This window comes from Lemur catta, chromosome 13, assembly GCF_020740605.2.
Source record: "Lemur catta isolate mLemCat1 chromosome 13, mLemCat1.pri, whole genome shotgun sequence".
Classification (NCBI taxonomy): Eukaryota; Metazoa; Chordata; class Mammalia; order Primates; family Lemuridae; genus Lemur; species Lemur catta.
In genome coordinates this window covers 30,272,202-30,299,284 of record NC_059140.1, presented here as the reverse complement: position 1 = coordinate 30,299,284, position 27,083 = coordinate 30,272,202, and the positions used below count along the sequence as shown (strand labels likewise).

At 36.4% G+C, this 27,083-nt stretch overlaps 1 protein-coding gene across 4 annotated transcripts; it reads left to right on the top strand.

Annotated features, from left to right (window-relative positions):
• The first annotated feature begins 10,235 nt into the window (after positions 1-10,235).
• Positions 10,236-18,440, top strand: SLITRK5 (SLIT and NTRK like family member 5). 4 transcript variants are annotated; one of them, XM_045566628.1, is made up of 2 exons: positions 10,236-11,054; positions 14,215-18,440. In XM_045566628.1, the coding sequence occupies exon 2, from the start codon at positions 14,223-14,225 to the stop codon at positions 17,097-17,099; it is 2,877 nt and encodes a 958-aa protein (XP_045422584.1). In that variant the 5' UTR covers positions 10,236-11,054; positions 14,215-14,222; the 3' UTR covers positions 17,100-18,440. The 4 variants fall into 4 exon arrangements, with proteins under 4 accessions (XP_045422584.1, XP_045422583.1, XP_045422586.1 ...); XM_045566627.1 differs by lacking the exon at positions 10,236-11,054 and adding an exon at positions 11,436-11,655; XM_045566630.1 differs by lacking the exon at positions 10,236-11,054 and adding an exon at positions 12,049-12,376 and having other exon boundaries at positions 15,041-17,479.
• Positions 18,441-27,083: the final 8,643 nt, after the last annotated feature.

The following is a 27,083-nucleotide window of genomic DNA, read 5'->3' as shown; positions in this document are numbered from 1 at the left end:
AATGACCTGGAATGCTTCCAAAAATAGCATGTGATCTGTGGTAGTTCCTGTTTTTTATTATAATGCTTGTCAGAATAAGTTATCAAGTTAACTTATCTATACATTTTCCTTCAGTCCAATGTGCACTGACCAAGGAGTCAGAAAATTGGGAGACTCATCCAATTCCCCAATAACTAGCAATGGCAGTTTGTTTAAAACCTTCACACTGTCTGGTTCCTTTAAGTTAGGGTGTAGAATTCCATGATATATAAGGGCCTTGCCACTTCTAATATTAAATGCAACTGACTTTCCATTTTTCTTCATCATTTATCATACCAACAACTCCAAAACAAACTGAAAAATTGACATTTATAAAAGCTTCTAATTATTTTTACTTTAAGACATGCAAAAAAATTCTTGATGTAATTCTTCAAAACTTCAGTAAATTTTAGGAAACTGATCCCTATGTTCAGGTCCTATTGATTTGTTAAGTGATATAATGATTAAAAACTAATACATTTTCAAATGGGTTCCTCCATTCAACCATAAAGTTGAATAGTTATCCAACATGACCTAATCTACTTATGTCCCTTTGAACCTCATACCCAAACTATTAAAGAAACAAAGATTTTAAAGTCTCATTTAGAATTTTTCAAACATTTTCAAAAGATATATCAAACCTTTTTTATAAAAAGTAATTCAAAGTCTGGATGACTTCTTATGTCCATGGACATATAATAGCATGTGGCTGCTAAATATTTTCAGCATAGTAATCATTTTTCCCGAAAATACCTGATAATAAATCAGAATAGATAATCTCAAGTTGAAAACCTTATTTGCCAATGTGGATTGCTTTTGGATTACTCTGATCAGCTATACTACACATTTCAGAAGAAAATTCAGTCTATTCATTTTATCAAGTATAAATGAAAACACAAAATACCTGTTCAATATGAATGCATTTCTTCAGTCATGTATACTTTGACACACTCACTCACACCCAGTACTGGTTTGCACGTTTGGTTTATGCTGCAGTTTCTGAAATCCTAAATATTATGCACCCACTGCCAGCAGGTGTCTGCAGGTGTTTGCCTACAAGAAGTTCATTGACAGTTTATTGCAGCAAGAGTACTTTCTCTGGCAGTGGAAATTATCTCCAAAAGCACTTCAGGCAAAGTAATGTTTTAGGACAATGACACTTCATGTGCTGTGAATGCATAATTATTTATCATCGGTCAGGCAAAGATTAATCATTCTGTGATATTTTTTTCTATGGAAAAATAGTTATCAAATTCTAGTTTCTACAGATATTGTCAGTGTACTGGAAGGACTGCAGCTGTACTATGAGTCTCATGGACATTTAACTTCTGACAGCTGTGAATGCTTCTTTGTGAATGCAGACATTGCTCTTTGACTCAGAGTTTCTGGAAGAACTCCAAGATGCATTCTCAAGTGCCCCTGCAGCTCACTGAGTGAGTATTAGGAGAAGGTGGTCAGAAATGTCATGAATTGCTAAGGTGGTCAGATACTTGTATTTTTCTACATACATATTTATTTCAACATAGACATAAATAGATGAAGTGATAGTCAATGATGAATTTAATATTTATAAACTTTCAATATTTGTAGATTCACAATTATGTCAAATCATTCTATGAATGGTTTTATTTACATTGAGGAAATGCTAACATGCACAAACACACAAATTTTTCTTTGAGTTTTATGGAGATAAACACATTACATTAGTAACTAAATTAGACTATTTGACATGTATATTCAGTAAGATTGCCAGATGTTTAAAAATAAGAAATAAAATTTAGCTATTTGTAGTAGATATTAGTCATTTGTGCTAAATATTTCTATAAATTAACATGATTTTTTCACTTATTTAGAAACTTAATCAGTTATGGGATTTTTTTTGAAAGTATGCATACTTTTGAAAAAATTAGAAAATCTGTGTCATGAAATTTTTAAATTATTTTTATAACAGGTTTATGTCCAATGAGCTATGAAGTTGTATCCCTAAACTAATACATGAAAAGGTTGATGTGATTCCTCCTCAAAGAAACCATTTTTTGTATTTTACTGCTGATATTTTAGGAGATATATAATGCTTTCTTTGGTTCCTGGTTTATTAAATATAAAATAATTATTAATAATTAGTGAAAACTCAAAGACAGGAAAATATTTTATTAGTGACATTTTCTACTTAAGGAAAAAGTATACTGTGTGTATGTCAATGAGCATTGTTTTATTAACCTTATGTTTTTCAGGTACTGTGACAATAGTTTCTGGTAGTTAATAATCTTGATATTCCGAAGTTAGATCAATATATAGACAGTATATATATATATATATATATGTATATACATATGTATGTTTCATGACCAGTTTTAGATCTATTTTATCTAAATAATTAAAAGAGCAATATGATATATAAATATTTCAGAAAATATTTTAACTGATTTTTCAAAATACATTTGACATTATAGAAATAGTGAATCACTTAGAAAGTATCTTTATTGAAGCTCGTTACTGCAAATTAATACACATTATTTTTTATTTTTGTTTAAACTGAGGTAAAAGTCTAAAGGTATTAATTTGAATTAGTATAGTTCAATCAAATAAATAGCTACAGTCTTTGTAATTCATAGCATAGCCTAGAACTGCTTTCTACTGTCTTTATGAAATATGGAATATCACTAACTACCTTAAAACTCAGTTTTTCCATCTATATGTAATAAGAACACCCCATGAAATCATTTTAATAATTAAATAAAAAATGAGACAATCTACATAAAATGGTTAGCAAATAGTAAATGATTATATGTAAGTATGTATATGTTCTATTTACCTTTGATTTTGAATTATAAATAAAATGCAAATTTCCTGTGGATACTTGTGTTAATTGTGGCAAGAAAAACACATTACATATGTAAAATATCCAGTCAAATGAATTCCTATTCTTTGAGACACATCAATTTAGGTCTCCCTTTCTCTATGTAGTAGAATACTACTAAAGGCTACCATATCAATGCCATAATGAAATATTCTTAAACATAAAAATAACTAGAAATAAATTTATAAGTAAGTGATAGTTGTAGCCATTGATAAAAGTCCGTCTGCATAACACTCACTACTGTTATAATATAGTGATTAAAGACCTGGATTGATTATATAATGAATTGTACATCTACTAGTGATCCAAATCCAAGTTGATTATTTGTTCATTGGAATGTTAAAATCGATTTAAATTGCAGCATACATTGTAATTTATCATATGATGGTAACTATGAATTCCATGTCACTATAAAATGTTCATTAGATTAATAGAATATTTTTAATCACAGGATAAAAAAATGTGTCAATATTAAAAGCTGACCTGGTGTGTATTTGTTTTTCATAGAGGTAACTTTTCAAAAAGATACCATGCAATTACCAATATTTGCTGAAATAAAGGTAACTAGTAGGATAAAATAAATAACTTAAAATCTATATTTTAAGAGTAATAATTATATAATATTTTGGAGTAATAATTATATAATATAAAATGGAGGAGACTCCATTTTAATATCTATCATTTGATTAACCAGTGTGTAAATCATATGATCCAATGAAGAGATAGTGCAATAACTTTGTCATCTGCCTAGAGGAAGTGTTTTCATAAATGCAAATGCACAATCAATACAAAGCCAGAGTCAAGAATGGGTTTCAGATCTTTAAGAAACACTACTGTTCTGGACCTGATGGCTTCCTACTTATTTTGGACTTAAGTCCTCAAGCGATTAATGATCCCTTAAAGTTATATTGATTTTTGTCTATGGAAGAAGTATAATATTGGAAATATATGTCAATTACATTACTAACATTTTAGATAAGAGTGATGAAAAACAAACAAAATTTAATTTTAAGAAATCACAGTAATTTGTTGTGACTGGGACTGGTTACCTCGCAAGTTATTACATCTTTGTATCAAATATATAAATATTTTATTTAAACTGAGATATACTCAGGTTTTCATAAAAATTAGAGACCATATTTACACTAATTATAATTTGCTGTTCAAAATCTACCCAATCTGCACAAAATACCACAAAGCTGCAAAATCAAGTTTTTGTATTAAAATAGATGGAATGCAAACAGTTTTTTTTTTTTTTTTTTTACTGACTGCCAGACTTCTTCGCACACAGAACCTATCCTGGATAATTCTTGAAGCAAAATATCCATATAGAACTTTCTTTTCCAGTTCAACTAACATCACAATGTGTAATCTGGAGAAAATTACTTTAGAGAGTACTTCACCATGCATAAAACGGCACTTTTCTTCTAATAAAATTCTATTGATTTAAAATAATCTACATTTCCTTCTTTAAAGTGGTATAATGAGAGTGTAATGAAGAATGTTGAAATGCCTGTAAAATGCCTTGAAATTGTTAAAAGAATGGTAGAGGTCCTCAACTGAATGCAATTTTGAAAGAATTGAGTAGAGACCCTAAAGAGAATGCAAATCATGCCTCTTGCCAAATGTGAATCATAATTTTCCTTATTTATTGAGGGTGTCATAATCACCATCATTACTTATGAGTGCAGCTGTTCATATTGATTGAATTTCCAAGGTGTTCCAGAAATTGCACAAGAAACACAGGTTCAGTCTTCTAGGAATTTATATTCTAGACTACACTGTCCAATATGGTAGCCACTAGCCACAGGTGGCTTAAATTAAATTTAAACAACATTAAAGTTGAATTCCTGTCTCACACCATCCACATTTCAATTGTTCAATAGCCCTTTGTGGCTAATGGCTACCATATTAAATAGCACAGACATAGATAATTTCCATCATCACAGAAAATTCTGTTGGACAGCTTCTTGTAGGAGCTTGGTACATATATGCTACACCAAATGTTATTCATGAATATAATTTATGCAATAGTATTTCTATATATTATTTTTCTTTACTTTTGACTAGAAAATGTGGGTTATTCATCAGAAAGTCATAATACCTCTGTAATCATCCTGATATGAATCAACCAGTTATTTTTACCTCAACTACCAGAGATAGGTTCTAGCCCATGATAGTTACTAAATAAGTATTTGTTGAATGAATAAATACATAAATGTACAAGTATTTTTATGTATACAAACATATTTCTGGAGTTCATTTTTCTTGCAATTCAGGGGATAGAAAACACAATAAAATTATTTTCTCAATAAAAAATGATAATCTTGTCTGGAAGAAAACAAACATATTAAGCCAGAAATAGAACACTGTGCTGGATCAATTGCTAATAAATGCAAGAGAATCTTTAGATAAACAGGCCTTCAATGTTAGTTATAGGGAATAGGGAAGATTTTTCTAATGAGTAAAGGACTTAAGGGGAATTCTCTAGAATAACAGATTTTTTAAAAAGTGAAAAGCCTGATATATGAAAGGGCAGTACAAACCAAAGTTTTGGAGTTGGGAAAAAAGTTAATTTATTTTGAGGGAATAGAGAGATTACCAGAATTTCCTGTTGAATGAAGTATTCTACTTGACAAAGTTGGAGTACAATTTAGACATTCTCATTCAAACACGAAGTCTTCTGAAATGTTTGTGATGAAACTGTTTTAGAATGATTAACTGTTTTTCTCTGAAAAAAAAAAGGAACAGAAAATACAGGCATAACATAATGCCTGTTTGGACTTGTTTTTTAAAAATGACTAGAGATATGTGAGAACCAAGAACCAATGGGTCCCAAGAGACAAATTGTAACTCTAATAGAAAGATACACAAAAAAGCTGATGTAACTACATAATGAAACTGCCTCTTTTCCAGTGGAATGTGCATATTTCAATGTTAGTATAAGCCAGATGGCAGCAGCCTTTGTTCTAACAGGGTCTGATGATAGTATGTATATTTAAAATATGTCACAATTACACACCCACTCATCTTCCTGTAGACAGTAGTAAAGAACTGCTGCTGACAATGTCAGGCACAACTTATCTTTCCTACAGAACCATTTTGATTTTCCCTTGATTCACCAGAGTATCAAATAAAACCAGTGTTCCCAGTACACAGGATGGTTCTGAGTCATGAAAATAATGGAAATTAGTTGCTATTAATTACTATTCTATGAGTTGATACTGATAGCTAGAATTAAATATTATATATGAATTATGAAGAGAAATTATTTTAACTAATTTACACTGATGTTTAGAAACGTTCAGTGTCTCCATTGATACTAATGTGTCTTATAAAAAATAAAACTGTTTTGAGAACTATGGTATAGCGATTAATTTAGGGATGTCATCTTCAACTCTTCATCCGCTCTCACATCATCCTTTCAAATATTATCCTTACATTTCAAGTACAGGGTTTTAAAAATGTTTATTGGAAATATGCGTGTAAATCGAAAATTTCAAGTAGTAATAAAGAGTATATGATGAAAAATAAATCTCCATTCTATTCAAGACTCCCAGTCATCTTCCAAGAGGTAACCACTATTACTGGATTTGTATGTGTGCATCTTTTCAGAAAGAATTTCTCTCTCCTCTCTTTCTCTTTCTCTCTTTCTCTCTCTCTCTCTCTCTCTCTCTCTCAGACACAGGTAATGCTATATACCCTATCAATAATGCCAAAACAGTATTTCTATACAAGCTATTACTTAAGGTAGAAGAGTATTTCAATGTATAGATGAATGTGTACCACTTTTCATTTAGTTAAGCATTTAACTTGTTCTTAGTTATTTTCAAACTCAAGGATCTGTTACAAACAATATCTTCTTACATATAGTTTTACATATTTTACTTTGGGACATCCACAGTGTACATTCTGAAAAAGTAATTGCTCAAAAGATGCATGTATTTTAAATTTTGATATTCCCAATTGGTCCCCCAAAGAAAATGATTCAACATATAATTCTATCAAAAAATCAGAGTGCATTTACAAAGAACCGCATGAGGCAAAGAAGAAAATTATCTATTTTGTGCACATAAAATATTCCCTTGAGAGAATATTTCTAAGACAGTTAAATAACTAAGTCTGTTAGTAAATAAATAATTTCAGTGAAATTAATCAGTTTATCTGGCCATTTTAGATTTGATAAATATCACTGCATGATACTTTTGATTGTTGAAATTCCAAATGTATCAGACCAAATGTCAATGACATATGGTATACAGTTATTTAGTTTAGCAATTGCATAGAGAAACAATCATAAATGGTGACTCATTTTCCCCTTTCATTGTGTGTATGTGTATAATATTAATTGCAAAGACTTTAAAAACATATACTTTTTAATGTAGATCTGAAAATGTGTCATTTACTAAAATGAGTTGTACACAATTCTTAGCTATTACTATCACAAAAGTAATTTAATGCATCTAATTTTAGAGGAATCTCAATCTAGCATTAGAATTCCACAATCTTAACTCACCAGTTAGGCTAACAAAAAAAAATGAAATCTCTACTGGCTTCAGGTTTCAATGCTATTGATCAGTACCTATGAAGTTGGACAATTATTATCAAAGAATTTCCTTCCTTATAATCCCCAGCAGATTGCTTCATGAGGAACTATGATTCTTGACTAAGCATTTTAATATTTTAAACGTACCACATAGTGATACACAAATGTGATATAATATTTTATAAAATGCATTTAATGTAAGAATTCCTTCCTAGTGTTCATAAAGCACTAAGACAATAATTCCAGAAAATAATAAATATGAATTCACAAAAACATATGGTCAATTTCAAGTGACATGTATGCTACTTATGGTTTGAGTTTAAATTTTAATATGATAGGTATCAAATTTTGGCTATAACTTGCACTAATTATTGCCAAATATATTTTCATAAATGATATGTATTTATGATGATATGAGCTCATGAGATAATTATGATATGCATAAATATATTCACAAACATTTAGGCAAAGATTCTCAACTGTTCATATCAAATTCAGTCAAATAATATTTAGTTTAGTACCAATAACCTTAATTCTGGGGAGATCTATTTGATCAATAATTTCATTTTCTAGTGTCCAAATGTGTTTATGTAATGATGTGCATGCACTTGAGTACAGCATGAAAGCATGTATACACAACATATGACTATATGTTGGTTAGTAGAGTAAAACAGAGATATGTTTGTTCATGTGGATAAAAGCTTTGGTTCAAATTTTATCACAGTTACATGATTTGTTTATGTATTTTTTAGGCAATAGTCAACATTAAAAGAAAATAGGAGTCTACAGATTAATAATTGGGGCTTTTCCTTATTTCTATGATGTTTTCCCTCCTGTGTTGTTCTGTTCTGGTCTCTATTACAGTGTTTTCTCAAAATTCACTATCCTGCAGAGCATCTTACAGAGACACCTAGTGGTAAAAAGTAGTAGTGACTTCACAGGCCATCCTTAATGTTGAGTGAATGGTAGAAAGTTTTCATCTTTTATTTATTTGAACCACAAAAGGTAATCTGGAATATTAGCACAAGTGTTTCTAACAAAACTATAACTTAAATTAATTCCAAATACATTTAACACTTCTTATTTGAATAAAATATGTTTTAATTAGGGCAATAAATATTTAAAATAAATAATACAAAAACAAAAATTAAACTTTGATATTAAATGCAATTGTGAAGATTTGGGAAAATAATAAAATAATGAAACATAATAATGATGTCTCAGCTATTTTGAGAATTCCAAAGATTGATTAAGACATTTTATGAGCTTTTAGAACTTCTACAGAGTTAATCAACATTGGAAATTTGTTTCTTATAGGACTCAATATTTATATGTCAAAGGTTTCTAGGTGTAATTAATATGTAATTTTTAATTTATATATTACACTTTTGTTTTGAAGATATAAAAGTGATTTTACACTTAAAGGTAAGTTTTGTAAAATGTTTACATCATGTTAGAAGATCAGGTACTAAATAAAAAATACAGTAACAAGTCTTTTGTGGATGAAATTAGTTATTTCTGTTCATATAACGTACCTGTAGCTAGTGGCTATCATTTCTAGGCCAGACACTTCTACATTTAACAGAAACTTTTAATACAGAATTTAATTTCCATTATCTGACCTTACACATTACTTCTTTTTTTCCTTCCCCTTGTACATGACCAAAACTTAAACAATTATTTCCAAATAAAGTATTTAGGCATAACTAAAAAATATTTGCACAGCAGATTCAGAGGAAATACCAAAAATGTTGCAAAACCTCAGGAGACTGCAATATGCACCACCTCTAGATAAATACTTCTGGTTTAACATATATAGATTATGTGGAAAGATACATTTCTTGGAGATATATATATACACACACTGAGATTATATATATATATATAATCTGATTATATGTGTAATCAGAATCTATATTAAGATTAATCAAATGTTTAACCACAAGATTTTAACCACAACAATACCCTAAACATTACTAAGAATAAGACAATATCAATTACGTTTAAGACATAATTAATTCCAAAACAAAGTGGATCAAATACATTTACATGGTGAAACTACCCAGTTATCAAAAAGAAACAGGCACATGTGCACTCAGCCTGCACTGGGCCACTCATGATCAACTTTTCTTTTATAGCTGGGATAGAATGCAGGTCTAAGATTACAAACACTGAAAACATGTTTTATGGATGTAGAAACCCCCTTTTGGGGAGGGAGGTGTCTGATTTCACAGAAAGAACCAGGAATACTTACTGTAGAGATGATGCTAGTGGAGTTTAGCAGGTGACTCTTCAAGAAACTCGCTATCGAAACTGCATTTATTTGGGGGTTTTCCAGCTTTTTAGTGCACACCAAATGTATTCACAAACATTTTCTCTAAAAGTCGTTCACATTCCCTTGTATTGCCCAGACATACCTATAAAACGTAACTCAAAAAAAAAAAAAAAAAAAAAAAAAAAAAAAGCTAGAGCCCTTGTTTGCAGCTAAGATGAACCACTCCCTCTTCCAGGGTCCTTTACAGTAAGTACGTGAGACAGCAGCATGGGCTCTATTATTCTAAATGGCAGGAGGAAGGCAGGCGATCAGTACAGGGCTGGAATCATCTGTCCCTGACCACCAACAAGCCTGGCACTGTCGGGGTTATTTCCACTCCTCCCTTTCCCAATCCGAAGATTGCACAGTCCCACGCTCGTATTACGCACATGGTCCAAGACTCCTCTGTCTCCTACGACTCCGAGCATCCGAGGGGGGCTCCGGTTGCGCCGCCCTAGCCGGGGGACATCCTCGCCCTCGGCTGCCATCTATCGGCCACCGAGCGCCCGCTTCGCCCCGGGCCCACCATGTCTGCGGCAGCTTGGCTGGCACCAGCGGCGCGACGATAAACAAGTGCACTGGACAGGGCCCTGCACCCGCTCTGGAGCAGATGTCTCAGAGACCCGGGCGATGCTTACCGCGTTGCCACCTCCTCGGCGCCCGGGAGGAAGACGCGACTTTCTCTGAGTTTTTTTTAGAGCCACCGGGCTGCCAGGACACGCCACAGGCGTAGAACGCTGTTCCTACCCCCCAGACTCCCCAAAGGATGTCGGAGCTAGAGAGTTCCAAATAATGACGATCGTGCGCCGCATCTGGGGAAGGGATAGAGAAAAAACCCTGCAAAGCCCGTGAGGGAGGAAACGGCCAAAAGGATGCGAGAGCCTTTCAAATACTAATTAGGGGCCGCGGCGGCGGCGGGCTCGGCGCGGGGACAGCGGTGGCGGGATCCCAGCGCGGTGGTCGCCGCTGCACTGGAGGCAAAGACAGCACAGGAGCTGCAGCCGCCGCCGCCGTAGCAGTTGAGGGGCCGGTGCCACCTCCGCTCGCCCCCTCACTACCATGTACAGTGTGCGCTGCAAGAAGAAGGCGGGAGATCCATGCACACCCACGCGACCCGCTTCCTCCGGCTCGTCCCCGGGCGTGCGCCACTGACCAGGGGGGAATGTGGTGAAGACGGCGAGGAGGAGAGCCGAGGGGGGAGGGGAGGGCTGGCCGGAGCGAACCCGGGCCCGCGGGTGCGGGGAGCCGGAGGTGGCTGGAGGGGGCGGCGGCCACAGCTGGGTCGGAGAAAGTTGCCCCCTGTGCAGATGGGAACTGTAAGTACCCGCCTGGGGACCGGGGGCTGCAGCGATGGGTGCCGGGGACCCCGCGATCGCGCCGTAGCACGGATGGGAGCGAGTGTGCGAGCGAGCGTGAGTGTGAGCGGGCGCGGGCGCTCGGCGGGGCTGACCGTCACGTTGGTGGGGCCGGCGGTGCCAGGCAGTCTTCTCCACGTCCCCCCTCCCGCTCTGTGCCTCCCCTCCCAACAGCTCCCCTCCCCGCCCCGCCCGGCGCCGGCTCCGGGCCCCTACCGCGAGGCGCCTCTGGAGCAGGTCTTCCGCCGCCCCCTCCCCCTGCGCTCCCATCCCGCCGATCTCCGCCGCCCCCCGCTCCCCGCCCCCCCAACCCGCTGCCCGCCCCGACTACCGCGGGGAGAGCCGGGGAGAGCCGCTTGGGGAGCCCCGGAACCCGCGGTCGCCACCGCGGCGGCGGCGGCCGGGGGCTGGCGTGTCCAGGCGCCTCTTTCCTCCAGCCGCTCGGACCGCACTGTTCCCTGCCGGCCCGCCCTGCCTGGGCTTCAGAAACCCAGTGCACACCCCAAAGAGATTTTTTTTTAAGGGTGGCTATGATGACTGGGCCCTGGAGATGTGAGACGGGGTAAGTCTGTCGTTTACTTTGCAAAAGAGGTTCGTGTGTGTGCGCGCGCGTGTGTGTATGTGTGTGTGGCGGGGTGGCTTTCTTTCCCTCCCCTCCCTCCCCTTCTTCCTCGCTTTTCCCTTCCTTCTCTTTGGGGCGGGCTGGGGGAGGGGGAACCTCGCGTCCTGGAACTCCGGGTGCTTCTGCCTGGGCGGCCGTTCAGCAGCTGTGCCCGGAGCCTCGGGTCCGGCCTGGGTGCTGGGCTTCAGCCCGAGCGGCTCCATTCTGCCTAATGCAGGGATGTTCAGGGAGGTGATCCAGTGTCTAAATTCTTTGGGGGAAAACAAATTGTCTCCCGCCCCCGCCCTCAAAAAAAAAAATCTGATAATCTGAGAATGTGCAGCGCAGTCTCGCATTTGCATCGGAGGTGCGTTTCCCAGTCAGAATGTCAGCCTTCCCTGGCTCATTCAACTTTATTTTCCCAAATTTTTGGTCTCATTTGATGGCAAGGAAGAGGGGAAAGGGAGTGGGGTGAGAGAAAGCTCTTCAACCCTTGCTAACCAGAACTGAATTAAAGTTGTAAACGCTCGAGTTTAATACTGGCTGGACACAATTTGCAATGGGCTCTCAGATGGGGTGGGAAGCGAATGGGGGCGGGGAAGCACCGGGAGGGAGGGGAGGGGCACCCAACCCCGCTGAATGGATGTGCAGATTTGATCCAGCGGAGAACCGAAATTTCAAGGTAAACGTTTTGCTTTCAATAAGGGATGTTTTTGACGCTTTTAAGCTGGGAGACATTTGCTGTTGCATTGAGAGGTCGAGGATACTTGCGAGGTTTATGCACTGTGGTTCCGAGTCGTCTCGACACGTCTGGGTGGCCACACGTGAATGATTCCAAGGCACGCTTACACATGTGCGTGTGATTGCAGGGGCGTTTAATAAGGCAGGCTGGAGTCGACTTGGGGATCAGGACCCAGGTCTCCAGGCTTGAACCCGTTGCCTCAGAAACGTCTTGGCTTTAGTTTGGGATTGTGATTCGACATCAGACTTCGGTGGTGAGGCAAAAGCAAGGTTGACCAGAGAAAAGGCATAGGTTCCCAGAGCCCAGCATTAGTATAAAACGCCCACCCCCCACTCCGCCGCTCCGCTAACCAACGCAACACACACTCACACACTCATTCCATTTATGTCCTTCCTTTAAGACACTTATTCCATTTATGTCCTTCCTTTAAGAGTGCTGCTGTTGACCACAAGTAGGAAGTCGAAGGAAGCCTTTAAGGGGACAAAAAGAAAGCAAGAAAGAAAAGGGGGGAGGGGGTTGAATTGATTCCTTAGAAAATGAAATTTGGATATTAAAGCACTGACCTAAGTCACTTGCTGTTCTCCCTCCCTTCCACCTTTCTATTTTGCCTCTTAATCAGCCCAGGTGCCCTTTCCCTGAGGGGAAAAAAAAAAAAAAAAGGAAAAGGGGGAGAGCATTGAAAATTAAATGTAATAAGCAACTCCAAAGATGGGGATGCTGTTGTGGTGGTAGCTGAACCGAACCTTGTTAATTCAGGAGGGTTAGTTTCGCATACCGTGGCAAGTAGACGCGGAACCCAAGGTAAGGGAGGCTTTGGCGCTGGTCGTTGGTTTACTTTTAGCTGATTCGGAGTAAGCGGCAGGAACGTCCTTTTCAAACTCAAGGTATCAGGAGGTGTTCTGAGATTGCGGATGCCTTCGCTGAGTTCTTTGTAATCCATCGTGCAGAACTATTTCAGTGGCTTAAAGATGCGGTTTGGTAGCGTCGCTGACATGATCAATGAGAAGTAGTCGCGGGGCGCTCTCAGGGAAGCGCTGCTAAGTGGCACCGTGCATGCAATTAGGACGCTGATGTGCTTAACAGCGTGGTAGTGAAGTCCACCATCAAAGCAACCGCGCTCTCCTTTTTCTCCACACTCAAAGCACCGAAAGACAATTGGTGATTTAAGAGCTTCTTCGGGCTCCTTTTGATGCATTATCTTACACCCTTTTTGCCTCTGGAAAGTATTCTTTGGGTTCCCACCCTGACATTTCTAGAGAGGGTTTAAAATAGCCCAAGTATTGTAGCTCCTTGCCTTTCTGTGAAAATGGGAGACCTTAATGGTGAACTGTTAACTGAAGAGGTTCTGAGAGAAAGGAAGGGGGGCTGGGTATAGGTGAGGTGGGAAACCTTGTAAAATGGTTCTTCTTTTCTCTTAAATTAGAACCATGAAACTAAACTGACAGCCATTTTATGTATATTTATGGATTGATTTTGAAAAGGGGGGAGCAGAGAGGAACACGAAAATGGAACTTTATTTAACCTGCCCTTATCTTGTAAAGAGCAGCATATTTGTGGTGTGCTCATTATAAAATGAAATCAACCTTTAAATCAAAATGAATATCAGATTTTAATAAAATCTGGAGAATGCCGATGTTCCACTGGTGGGAGGGGTGTCATTCATATCCCTTTCTTCTGGATTTCAGAGTAATAGTATTAAGGCAGAGACAGGCTTTCTGAGTGATACCTGAAATTTTTGTCATATTCTGTTGTTTCCTTATTTCCTCTCTCCCTTACAGGAGGTAAAATGCACACTTGCTGTCCCCCGGTAACTTTGGAACAGGACCTTCACAGAAAAATGCATAGCTGGATGCTGCAGACTCTAGCATTTGCTGTAACATCTCTCGTCCTTTCGTGTGCAGAAACCATCGATTATTATGGGGAAATCTGTGACAATGCATGTCCTTGTGAGGAAAAGGACGGCATTTTAACTGTGAGCTGTGAAAACCGGGGGATCATCAGTCTCTCTGAAATTAGCCCTCCTCGTTTCCCAATCTACCACCTCTTGTTGTCTGGAAACCTTTTGAGCCGTCTCTATCCCAATGAGTTTGTCAATTACACTGGGGCTTCAATTTTGCATCTGGGTAGCAATGTTATCCAGGACATTGAGACCGGGGCTTTCCACGGGCTACGTGGTTTGAGGAGATTGCATCTGAACAATAATAAACTGGAACTTTTGCGAGATGATACCTTCCTTGGCTTGGAGAACCTGGAGTACCTACAGGTCGATTACAATTACATCAGCGTCATTGAACCCAATGCTTTTGGGAAACTGCATTTGTTGCAGGTGCTTATTCTCAATGACAATCTCTTGTCCAGTTTACCCAACAATCTTTTCCGTTTTGTGCCCTTAACGCACTTGGACCTCCGGGGCAATCGGCTGAAACTTCTGCCCTACGTGGGGCTGCTGCAGCACATGGATAAAGTTGTGGAGTTGCAGCTGGAGGAAAACCCCTGGAATTGTTCCTGTGAGCTGATCTCTCTCAAGGACTGGTTGGATAGCATCTCCTACTCAGCCCTGGTGGGGGATGTGGTTTGTGAAACCCCCTTCCGCTTACATGGCAGGGACTTGGATGAGGTATCCAAGCAGGAACTTTGCCCAAGGAAACTTATTTCTGACTATGAGATGAGGCCGCAGACGCCTTTGAGCACCATGGGGTATTCCCACACCACCCCGGCCTCAGTGAACTCCGTGGCTACTTCTTCCTCTGCTGTTTACAAACCTCCTTTGAAGCTCCCTAAGGGGACTCGCCAACCCAACAAGCCCAGGGTGCGCCCCACCTCCCGGCAGCCCTCCAAGGACTTGGGCTACAGCAACTATGGCCCCAGCATCGCCTATCAGACCAAATCCCCGGTGCCTTTGGAGTGTCCCACCGCGTGCACTTGCAACCTGCAGATCTCTGATCTGGGCCTCAACGTAAACTGCCAGGAGCGAAAGATTGAGAGCATCGCTGAGCTGCAGCCTAAGCCCTACAATCCCAAGAAAATGTATCTGACAGAGAACTACATTGCTGTCGTTCGCAGGACAGACTTCCTGGAGGCCACAGGCCTGGACCTCCTGCACCTGGGGAACAACCGCATCTCCATGATCCAGGACGGCGCTTTTGGGGATCTCACCAACCTGAGGCGCCTCTACCTGAATGGCAATAGGATCGAGAGGCTGAGCCCAGAGTTATTCTATGGCCTTCAGAGCCTGCAGTATCTCTTCCTCCAGTACAATCTCATACGCGAGATTCAGTCTGGGACTTTCGACCCAGTCCCAAACCTCCAGCTGCTGTTCTTGAATAACAACCTCCTGCAGGCCATGCCCTCAGGTGTCTTCTCTGGCCTGACCCTTCTCAGGCTAAACCTGAGGAGTAACCACTTTGCCTCCTTGCCGGTGAGTGGAGTTTTGGACCAGCTGAAGTCACTCATCCAAATCGACCTGCATGACAACCCTTGGGATTGTACTTGCGACGTGGTGGGCATGAAGCTGTGGGTCGAGCAACTCAAAGCGGGTGTCCTGGTGGACGAGGTGATCTGTAAGGCGCCGAAGAAATTCGCCGAGACCGACATGCGCTCCATCAAGTCCGAGCTGCTGTGCCCAGACTATTCGGATGTGGTGGTTCCCACGCCCACACCCTCCTCCATCCAGGTTCCCGCGAGGACCAGCGCGGTGACCCCTGCCGTTCGGTTGAACAGCACCGGGGCTCCAGCGGGTCTGGGGGCAGGCGGCGGTGCGTCGTCAGTGCCCTTGTCCGTGTTGATCCTCAGCCTGCTGCTGGTTTTTATCATGTCCGTCTTCGTGGCCGCCGGGCTCTTCGTGCTGGTCATGAAGCGCAGGAAGAAGAACCAGAGCGACCACACCAGCGCCAACAACTCGGACGTGAGCTCCTTCAACATGCAGTACAGCGTGTACGGCGGCGGCGGCGGGGCAGGCGGCCACCCGCACGCGCACGTGCACCACCGCGGGCCCGCGCTGCCCAAGGTGAAGACGCCGGCGGGCCACGTGTACGAGTACATCCCCCATCCACTGGGCCACATGTGCAAAAACCCCATCTACCGCTCCCGAGAGGGCAACTCCGTGGAGGATTACAAAGACCTTCACGAGCTCAAGGTCACCTACAGCAGCAACCATCACCTGCAGCAGCAGCAGCCGCCGCCGCCGCCGCCGCCGCAGCCCCAGCAGCAGCCCCCGCCGCCAATGCAGCTGCAGCAGGGGGAGGAGGAGAGGCGGGAAAGCCACCACTTGCGGAGCCCCGCCTACAGCGTCAGCACCATCGAGCCCCGGGAGGACCTGCTGTCGCCGGTGCAGGACGCCGACCGATTTTACAGGGGCATTTTAGAACCAGACAAACACTGCTCCACCACCCCCGCCGGCAGCAGTCTCCCGGAATATCCCAAATTCCCATGCAGCCCCGCTGCTTACACTTTCTCTCCCAACTATGACCTGAGACGCCCCCATCAGTATTTGCACCCGGGGGCAGGGGACAGCAGGCTGCGGGAACCGGTGCTCTACAGCCCCCCGAGTGCTGTCTTTGTAGAACCCAACCGGAACGAATATCTGGAGTTAAAAGCAAAACTAAACGTTGAGCCGGACTACCTCGAAGTGCTGGAAAAACAGACCACATTTAGCCAGTTCTAAAAGCAAAGAAACTCCCTTGGAGCTTTTGCATTTAAAACAAGCAAGCAAACACACACGGTGAACACATTTGATTAATTGTGTTGTTTCAACGTTTAGGGTGAAGTGCCTTGGCACGGGATTTCCCAGCTTCAGGCGGAAGATACGGAAAGGGTGTGCAATTTCCTTTTAATTTTACACGTGGGAAACATTTGTGTAAACTGGGCACATCACTTTCTCTTCTTGCGTGTGGGGGAGGAGAGGACAAGGGCTTTACGGAGGGCAATTTGCTGCGCGGGTGACTTGTTAAAGGTCGCAGTCATTTTTGTAGTTGTTGGAAGTGCTAAGAAAGGTGGAAGATGGCAGCGCATAGATTCTATTCTTCCTTCGTTTTACTCCCTTCCACCTCCTTTTCTCCCTGTTTAAGCCATGGGTGGATCTAAATGGCTTTTGTGGAGAGACTAGCACACCCCAACTTTATTAGGAAGTTTGTTCTCTTTCTCCCTCCCCCCCCCCTTGCTTCCCTCCCTTCCTCCCTTCTCATTCCTTTCCTTTGTTTTTAAAGGATGTGTTTGTATGCATTCTGGACATTTGAATTAAAAAAAAAAGTATTGTGATCTTGAAAAGGATCACCATAGATGTGGACAAATCATTAAAAATTACAGAGCTATATGATCCATAATTGATTAGTCAAAATAACTTATTGATGAAATATACAAATATTTTATTGTAGCACCTATTTTTATATGCACATTTAGCATTCCTCTTTCCTTCACTATTTAGCCTATGATTTCGCAGAGGTGTCGCACTGTATTAGGAGCTGCATTTCCAAAACTGAAGTGATATTAGGAAGACATTTTAAATCATTAAAAATGTGGAGTACTTAATGGCAAAATCTTTATAAGCTGATGCCACCCACCCAATTGGATCTGTAATTTAAAAAAAAAAAAGCTGATAGTATCCCAATGTATAAAAAAATAGGGCAATTAATTGGGCCATTTGAGTGAGAATTGTGTGCAAGTTTTTGGTTTCATTAGCGAAAATTTAACTGTATTTTTATTAGTGAACCAAAATGATATATTGATATATTGATTTGACTACTATTGTAGCCGATTTTCCATTATTAAACCAAACCCAGTTGCATTTGTACAGATCCACATGTACTGGCACCTCAGAAGACCAAATGATGGACTGAACAAATCTCTATACAATGTCTTTCTTTATTCCTGTGGGCAGCAAGCAATGATGATAACCACAACCAGGATCTCTGTAAGATGGGGCTACTGTTGTTACAGTCTCATATGTATCCCAGCACATGTAATTTTTTAAATAGTTTCTGAATAAACACTTGATAACTATGTCAAATATGAGGGATTGAAGTAATGATTACTTAAAGTGCAAAAGACTTAACTATGTGTGCTTGATGGAATCTCCATTATTAACAATTTAACAATAGTAGCTAAATTTTATTCTTAATAGAGAACATTTTCTCCCTAATTATCAAAATTTTAAAATATACATATATACATATGTAATTTATGCCTTTGTTGGTTCAGGGAAGTATGTTTTTTCTGAATGTGCCACTTAATATGTTTATTAATTATATTTCAATTGTATACATTGTTTCCTTACTGAAGTATTCATCTAATACATGGAGCATGGTAAGTAATCTATTGCATATTCATTTTTCTCTCAATATTATGTATTTTGTCATATCAGTATTATTTATTTAGTCTACAATTTTCCATAGTTTAAATATTTTAACTTGTGTGAAACTACCTTCAACAATTATGATGGATATTTTATCTAAAGTTGATCTATATCCTAAATGCTCAAAATGTTGTTGGATGTGAGCTATTTGCCTCTGAATAAGGTTTGCCAGTGAATTTAGGTTAGAATTTAAGGATAAGAAATGTTTGAGTTGATCTTAAACTTAAAGGGCCATGTGCATCATTGCTATTGCTGGATCTCCCAATAATCTCACCTGAAATGTGTATGATATCAAGGGCTGTCCATGAACTTTAATTTCCATGGCATTCTGCCACAAAGAGGCAGCATTCACCCATGAGTAAATTGACAGTAACTACTTGAATTCAGTTTGAACAGGTGGTAACAGTTTCCCAGAGGATTAAAAAAAAAAAAATGCAATGCTACATTGACCAAGTGCAGTAAGATATCAGTATTCTTTGCAACATTTTCCCTTCCATTTTTTTTTCAAAGGGGGAAGGAATAAGCTTAATAATGTCATGATATTATCATGAGGAAAAAATGTATCTCTTGCTCTTCATCTACCTCCTCTATATTAGATCCAGGATTAGAAAAGAAAAAATAAATACTAGCATTTGACTTCACAATTGGGATTGTTATTATTCTTCACAATGGCAGTTATTTTTTTTTTTACTTTTAGCAATGTCAGTATCACTTCCTCTACCTTACTATATGTAGATATGTCAGTGTTTTATAAATTATAAGATCTTAATGTAAAGTGGAGTCCTCCATGTAACTAAGTTTTATTTCTTAATTGATGCATAAAACAATAAGGTAAGAATTACATGAAATTAGAGATATAGTTCTGAACAATATAAGTAACTTCCAAAGAAAGTTCAGTGATGTATCTTTCAAAAATTTACAAATTTTTTTTTTCAAACCAGCATTAATTCATATAATCTTGTCACATGTACTTTCTTTTGGTGGTTCATTTCTACCTTTACTCTTTCTTCTTAAGGTGTTCAACATAATTTTTACTATCTAAAGTGACAATAATATGATTTATTTGAAAAGATTATTTCTAATTTTTAAATTGTATTTTCTCATTGTATTAAGAGAATAAAAGTAAATTCATCCTGGCTCTAATAAACTTGAACATAATTAACCATGTCAGAATCATGAAAATGTATAGAGTTAAAAATGAATTTTTTTTCTCCTTATAAATAAATGGTTTCCTGCCAATACATTAAAATATAACACAGAACACAGGTTGTGTGTTTTTGAATATTTGATTTTCAGTATATCAAGTTGTTCACTGAGTAAGTTAGATGGGCATATCAGTGGTATATGATTGGATTAAGGGACCCTGCAAATTCTCTCCATAGAATTTTGGGGAGCAACAGTATGTAATGTTTTAGGCATCAATTAAAATTTGGATGCAAACTAATCTTACTCTTTGTGCTTGTTCTATTTAATACGTTACATAATTTCATATAAATATTTTCCAGGTAGATATTACAAAATATTATTTTTATCTCTGTGATTATAGTGTAAATACTTAAATTATCTTAGAAAAATAAATATATTTGATGTAAATGTAGATAATTTGTATGCTAACATACAAAATCATTTACAGCTAAGCTATTGATTGAAGTTATGAGTTAAGTAACTTTAGCATAAATATCATACTTGGAGCACATCTTTTGTTTAGGCAAAATTAGAACCTCTACACATGAAACATGGAAAATTTTGGCAAATGTCCTGGGTATCCAAATCTGTCCCTCACCACTGTTTCCTAAACCCAATAAAAAATCAAAATAGTGTATAATAAGAACATCTACACATAATGTGGAAAAGGTTATAATTTAAGAATTTAAGATTGCAGTTTGTTGCCTTCTACATTAATTCTATTCTTATTAATACCTTGTATTGTTGGCAAAATATTCAAATTAATAGGTATAATTTTCTTTTTCTAATTTATTATTTCTCTCTTCTCTTTCTTACATCTCCTCCTTCTTTCTTCTTTTCTTTTTTCTTCATTATTTTTAGTAGGGCAAGGGAAAGAGTGAAAATAGTTCAGTCCTTGTTTGCAATGCCAAAAACTGGCTATTTAATTTCAAGAGCTCCATGGATGTTTCCCAAAGTCAAATGACTCCAAATTAAGGAAAATAAAGCAAATCACAAATATGCTGTCAATTCATTTGGAAATATGCTCTTCTTGCACTTTTCAGATGACTCCAAATTAAGATATTTGCAGGTGTGACAAAATGTTTGGTATGACTACTTTTAAGGATAAATTACACTAAGTAAAGGAACCAGAAACAGCAAAAGAAAAGATTTAAACACCAGAAGCCAGACACAATTAATTGATTTTAAAAGAAAATAAAATGTTGCAAAAGTAATTATACTGTTATCAAATTAACTATCTTATTTATGGATAATGTGCCTCAAAACCTTTGAAATTCTCCACTATTTTGCAAATTATATGTGACAATAAACCTAAAGTAGTTGGATAGATATTAGTCATCTGTCTAAAAATAATTATCTAACATCTATATGCAGATAAACCTTACATTAATATTGCATTTGATAACTGTACATTTTTACCATTCATTTTAATTCAATTGAATGCCTTTCTATAACTACTCATATATATTTTCATGAGTATATGTAATGTGTATATGACATACAAAAACAGATGGATTATTAAAGAGTCTTTGCATATACACTTTGCGTACACAAATGTTATCCAGAGTTCTTTGTATTTTAATATTTTTAAAAATTTCAAATTTCTCTTGTATTTCCATGGTTTAGGAATGTTATATTGGAGAAAAGAATAGAATTTGATGCAGTATAATCTTTGAATGTGACAGTAATATAATATTTTTTTTCTTCCTCTGTTTTTAGCAGACCATTTGGCTTACAATACAAAGGTCAAATATTTCTCATGGTAATTTTACTAATATTATAAAATGAATAATTTTTGTACTCATTGTTTAAAAGAACAACATTTAACTTTAAGTTTTAATGAGATTATATCTAACAAAGAACTTTTGAAGACTAAAATATAAATATTTCATAAAGAAGTAATATAATGCAAATATGAAATAATTTGACTTTCTTATTTTCTACTTAATTTCAAAATAAAAATGTAATGATATATTATATAATGCTAAGTAGTCAGAAACATTTTTATTAGATATTAGGAAAGTCATTTTATAAAAGAAAGTAATATTCATAGAGATATGTTGAATAGACATCTTAAAATGAGTTTTTTAAATTAAATATCTTTATTAGGAAACAAGATATTTTATATATTTCTCCTATAAAATAGACATGTATATCTTTAAAAATTACAGGTTTCTAAAAGTGGACATTGTGAACCGATGTTTTCAAAGTTGAGATTTTTGGTTTGTTAATTTTTAAAAAATTTTAACATATGCACTGATACAATTGTGGCTTTATATTGAAGGCTCATTAACACCTTGATCTACTTTAGACCAATTTATTTGTAGATCATACATTTTAAGAAAGTATTCAACATATCACCATATAAATTCACTTCAAATTTAATTGTAATACTTCAGTATTGAATCATTTATATTCATGTGTTCTGTTACATTTTCGTTTTGTGGAATATGCATACTTTAGATTTTTACTCACAAATTCATTTCTATTAGCAGTGATAATTTCTAGCATTACCAACTAACACAATTTTTAAGAATATTATTGTATAGTTCATTAAAAACAAAACTTATTATTGGATATGGAAACCAAAATTGCTGTATGTTTTTAATTTGGTATGTGCCTTTTTAAATAAAATATAAAAGGTGACAGTAACCCCTTGTAAATCAATTAGCAAAATTTTTTTCAGATACTATCATACTTTGGCCATATGTTTTATACATGAGAGATTCATCAGGGTCATGCAGAATAAAATTTTAAATATTAAACATAAAAATTGATTTATTTAAAGGAATACTTGACCAATAAATATATCTCACGTGTAATGATATATTTACATAAATTATCATGCAAAATCATGCTTTTTAGCATCACAGCTATAGAATATGTTTTGCTATATTTAAGTCCAAATTTAAAAGGGTGTATCAATTCTGAAAATCTTACTAATAATAGAAAACTTATAGCTATCAATTTTATTTCAATCCTGTGCTTTAATGTCTACTCTAAATAGCCACTTCAAAATATAAGGTTCATAGTACATTATTTTCTTGATATTACTGAACTCTGCTGTTGCTAAAGTCACCTTAAAATCGAGAAATACACATAATATAGTTTCTTCATATTTTTTCTGCTTGGTTGGCGTTTGAGTACCAAATATTAAAATATACAGTTTTGAACTAACACTGGCTAAATTGTAATTGATTTTTTTTCATTCAAACAGTATCCCTCAATTTTGTGATTATCCACAAATTTTTAAAGCTAGTGACTATGAGCCTATAGGTGCTTCCAAATAAGAACATTGAGATCCAGAAATAACTCATATTTCAGAAAATATTTAAAGTCATTCATTAAACTTTTATTTAAACTTATTCAATCAGTATAGTGATATTTTTTTTACCTGGTTATGATCAAAGATCCCCAATTCTTAAATGAAAACTGAGTATCTCACTAGAATTTTTTTTAAATGTAAAAATAAATTGAGTGAGTGGATTCTAAATCCAAAATGTGTTCTCCAAAATTAACAAAATTGTATGTACAGAAAACCATTTACAAAGGGTCATTGTATAAAATTATACATTTTATGAAAATTGCTAATTCCATATAGCTAGAATAGTCTTTGACTTTTATATTAACAACTAATTCTGTCTTCAAGAATTTTTACCCAAGGGAAGATATTTTTGTATAGCATCCACTTGCGTCGTCTGTTGTCCCATTATGGATTTGGCCTACACTCTTCATTTAGATGATCTGTGTCCGAGGTTAGACATATGGAAAATGGTCTCTATTATTATGTTTAAATCTCACAACTGGAATCATTTTCCCTAAAAAAGTTGTTCGATTTCTCTAGTTCGCTAACTTACATGAATTTTAAGAGTATCCTAAATCAAATTAATGATATCTCCCCATACTGTTAAATTATTATTATTATTGTTGTATTTTAGCATATTACAGAGGTAAAAATGTTTAGGTTACATATATTGCCTTTGCCCCACCTGAGTCAGAGCTTCAAGAGTGTCCCTCCTGTTTAATTAAAAATATGATTACCCTACATCATTCTTAATGTAACAATCAAATATTGTGGTAGCAGGACTTAATATGAGTAAGAGGATGCAGATTTTAAATTGTCACTAAGGACTTGTCATTTCTTAATAATCATCCTAAATTTGCAACATTTGAAAAATCAAAGTGACAATTTCTTTGTCAATGTATTTAAAATTACACACTTTGATTAACAATAGCTCAGTTTACAAAATGCCACTATTGTGTGTTTTATAAACCCTAAAGCAGTGCTTGCCATGTAATAACACACATGTTAACTCCTGGAAAATCTGTTTGATCAGAACAACTTTATTTCTGTTTTGTTTATTTCTTTTATTTTATTTGTTAACAAAACATTTGAATTTAAATGCCTTTAGGCTGGATGAGCAGTTTCTATATTGTCTTAACCTAGCAACTTCATATAATTTTATATTATCTTCTAGACCATGAGGGCATTTGAGCTTTCAACCATGTTTAAATAAAGTTTTGCTTTCTAATATTAAAATTTGTGTATCATAATTTGGAAGCTCAGAGTTTATCAGCTATTGTTCTTTGGGAGCTCAAAGTCCTCCCTTTAATATATGAGGTAGCAGATTCCTGTAGGTTTGTATTACAGTTCTCTATAATTAAATGAGACATTCTTAAATTCTCAAAATTAACCATAAGAAAAATTGGAATGAATAATTTTATGTTAAAAGGGGAACTGGTTTGTTGTATATTAATATTCTCTTAGGAATATAAATGTAAATGTTAAAGTTAACTATTTACAGTGGCATGGGGTCTCCCAGAGAAGATGTTATTCCTATTTGGGTGATTTTGTAAACTGCACTCTTTTCTACAACCCCCTGGACATCATAAGGGAAGTGACAGCAATCACATAAGAAGTATGTTAGTACAGAAGGAAAATTATAATTGCAGCTTATGCCAGCATCGTTTCCCCAAATTTTTAACTACTCATGTACTTGAAAAGAGTGCAAAAGGTCAATCCAATGAAAATATGTCAAACAACAAATATTATGACAATCACTTCCAAGATGAAAGATATAACTTGGAAAATCTGATCCATTAGAATTAGGACCAAAACTTTTTTTTAAAAGAGTGGAAACAGATTTGCCAAGACTATTGTTTCAATATTTTTGAACAAAATAATGGGTAGTAGAAATTTATTCTTCGCTATTGCTGTGTTCATGACAAGTTGTTTGTAAATTGATGTGTACCTGGAGGAAGTAAGAGATGAAATGCCCAAACTCCCCAAATATGCTTGTTTTAAGGAAATGTTTTTCATTTTTCTGAGACTAAAGACTGACATACTATGTAAAGAAATTTTGGGTTTTATCTTCTGTTATCATTTTTCTAACAAAATGTTAACTAGCTATGCTATATAAATATACTGTTAGTTGGACGTTTTTTGCAGTTGATTTGGTTTACTAATCATTATTAACTTTTTGCTTCATTGAAGGTGAAATAGGTTGTATCTGAAATAACAAAAAATAGTTTCAAATTATTTGTTGTTATTTTATACTAAATGGTAGTCAATGGCTAAGAGGTAAAACAGTAATTCTGCTATTCTAAAATATGTTGCTTTTGCCATCATGGACTAGTGATGTGTCTTTTGGCAACTTTCTTTGTGTCTCTGCCTTAATTTCAATCTGTAAATATGAATACGATCAACTTGGTTTATGAATAGCTAAAGAAATTTAAATTTTACATTTTCTCTATTCATTGTGTGTCAACTGTTGATTATAAAATCAGCAACATGAAAATAATTATTATTGCTATCTACACTATGCACCTACAAAAGGTATAATTATATCTTTCAGATGAAAACATCTTTCTCTTAATGTATGTGTATAATATTTGTAAAATATTAGTTCAAAATGTTTTTATTTCTCCATTAATGTTTTTAAAAAAATTAAACAGTTAATTTGTAGATAATTATCAGTAAATTTAAAGATAAGACTTCCTTGAAAATGAAAGAATGTATTAGTAGTGTAAATTTATTAATTTTATCACATATTCTTACCCTTCGAAATGGTAACATTGAGCTTTCAGCATATTTTTTAAAAAATATGTGACCAGTATTTATTTATCAAAAAATTGAGAGCTATTTCTGAATTAGATAGTACTTTGATTTTCTTATATTTGCTTATTGTGTTTGATTTTAAGAAATTTTGAAATTATGTATGAGGTAATTATTATTTTGATTTTAATTCAAACAACACTGAGCCTGCTTAAAATATTTTAGGTTATTTGGCCTATTTTTGCAGATTATTAGGAAAAGATACAATAAATATGTGATACATTATTCAACATTTTAATATTCTAAACTTAGCAGATGCTTTCCTACATAATGATTGATAATATGGGCAGTTTTAATTTCCTTTTATTTTCTGTGGTATAAATTTGTCTTTTAATCTAATGATGAAATTATTTCTATCCTTAATATTTTCAAATGTCATTACTACAGCTTTTTGCTAGTGTCAGTGACAATCTGAGTTTCTCATTAAATGCTTAAAGAAATCTTTATACAGCATAGTAAACAGAGAACTCTAATGATTAATGTTTAAAATGGTAACAATGACAATTCCACTATAAATATACTACTAATTCTCTATTGATGAACAGAAACTCAAGTACAATAAAACTAATGTATGGAAGTGTAGCAAGTTGACCCTCACACCTAAAAAAGGTCTTAGTGAATATGACCTTACAACTTATGATATTTGCATTGTTCTATACAAATGTTTCTATGCCATGCAAAAAAAGTTAACTTAGAATTATTTTGAACCTATTTTTTTTTCTAATTAACTGGACAAAAATCATCTAAATAAAATAGGAAATACTTTCATTAATATTTACTATGAAAATATAGTAGGAATGAGAGACAGTTGGGATAATGGTTGTATGTATCATCAGATCCTAGCCTGGCATTTAGTTGGCATTGACCTAATTAATTAAAAAATATTTATTTATAGATATATACAAACTAAGGTGAATTTAGTGAATATCACAATCTTCCTGAATGCTCCATCACACCATTTACCTTGGCATAAATTGCAAGGATGACTGAAATATCAA

Coding starts and splice junctions, on each gene's coding strand:
- SLITRK5 (XM_045566628.1), top strand. CDS start 14,223: ATGCACACTTGCTGTCCCCCGGTAACTTTGGAACAGGACCTTCACAGA.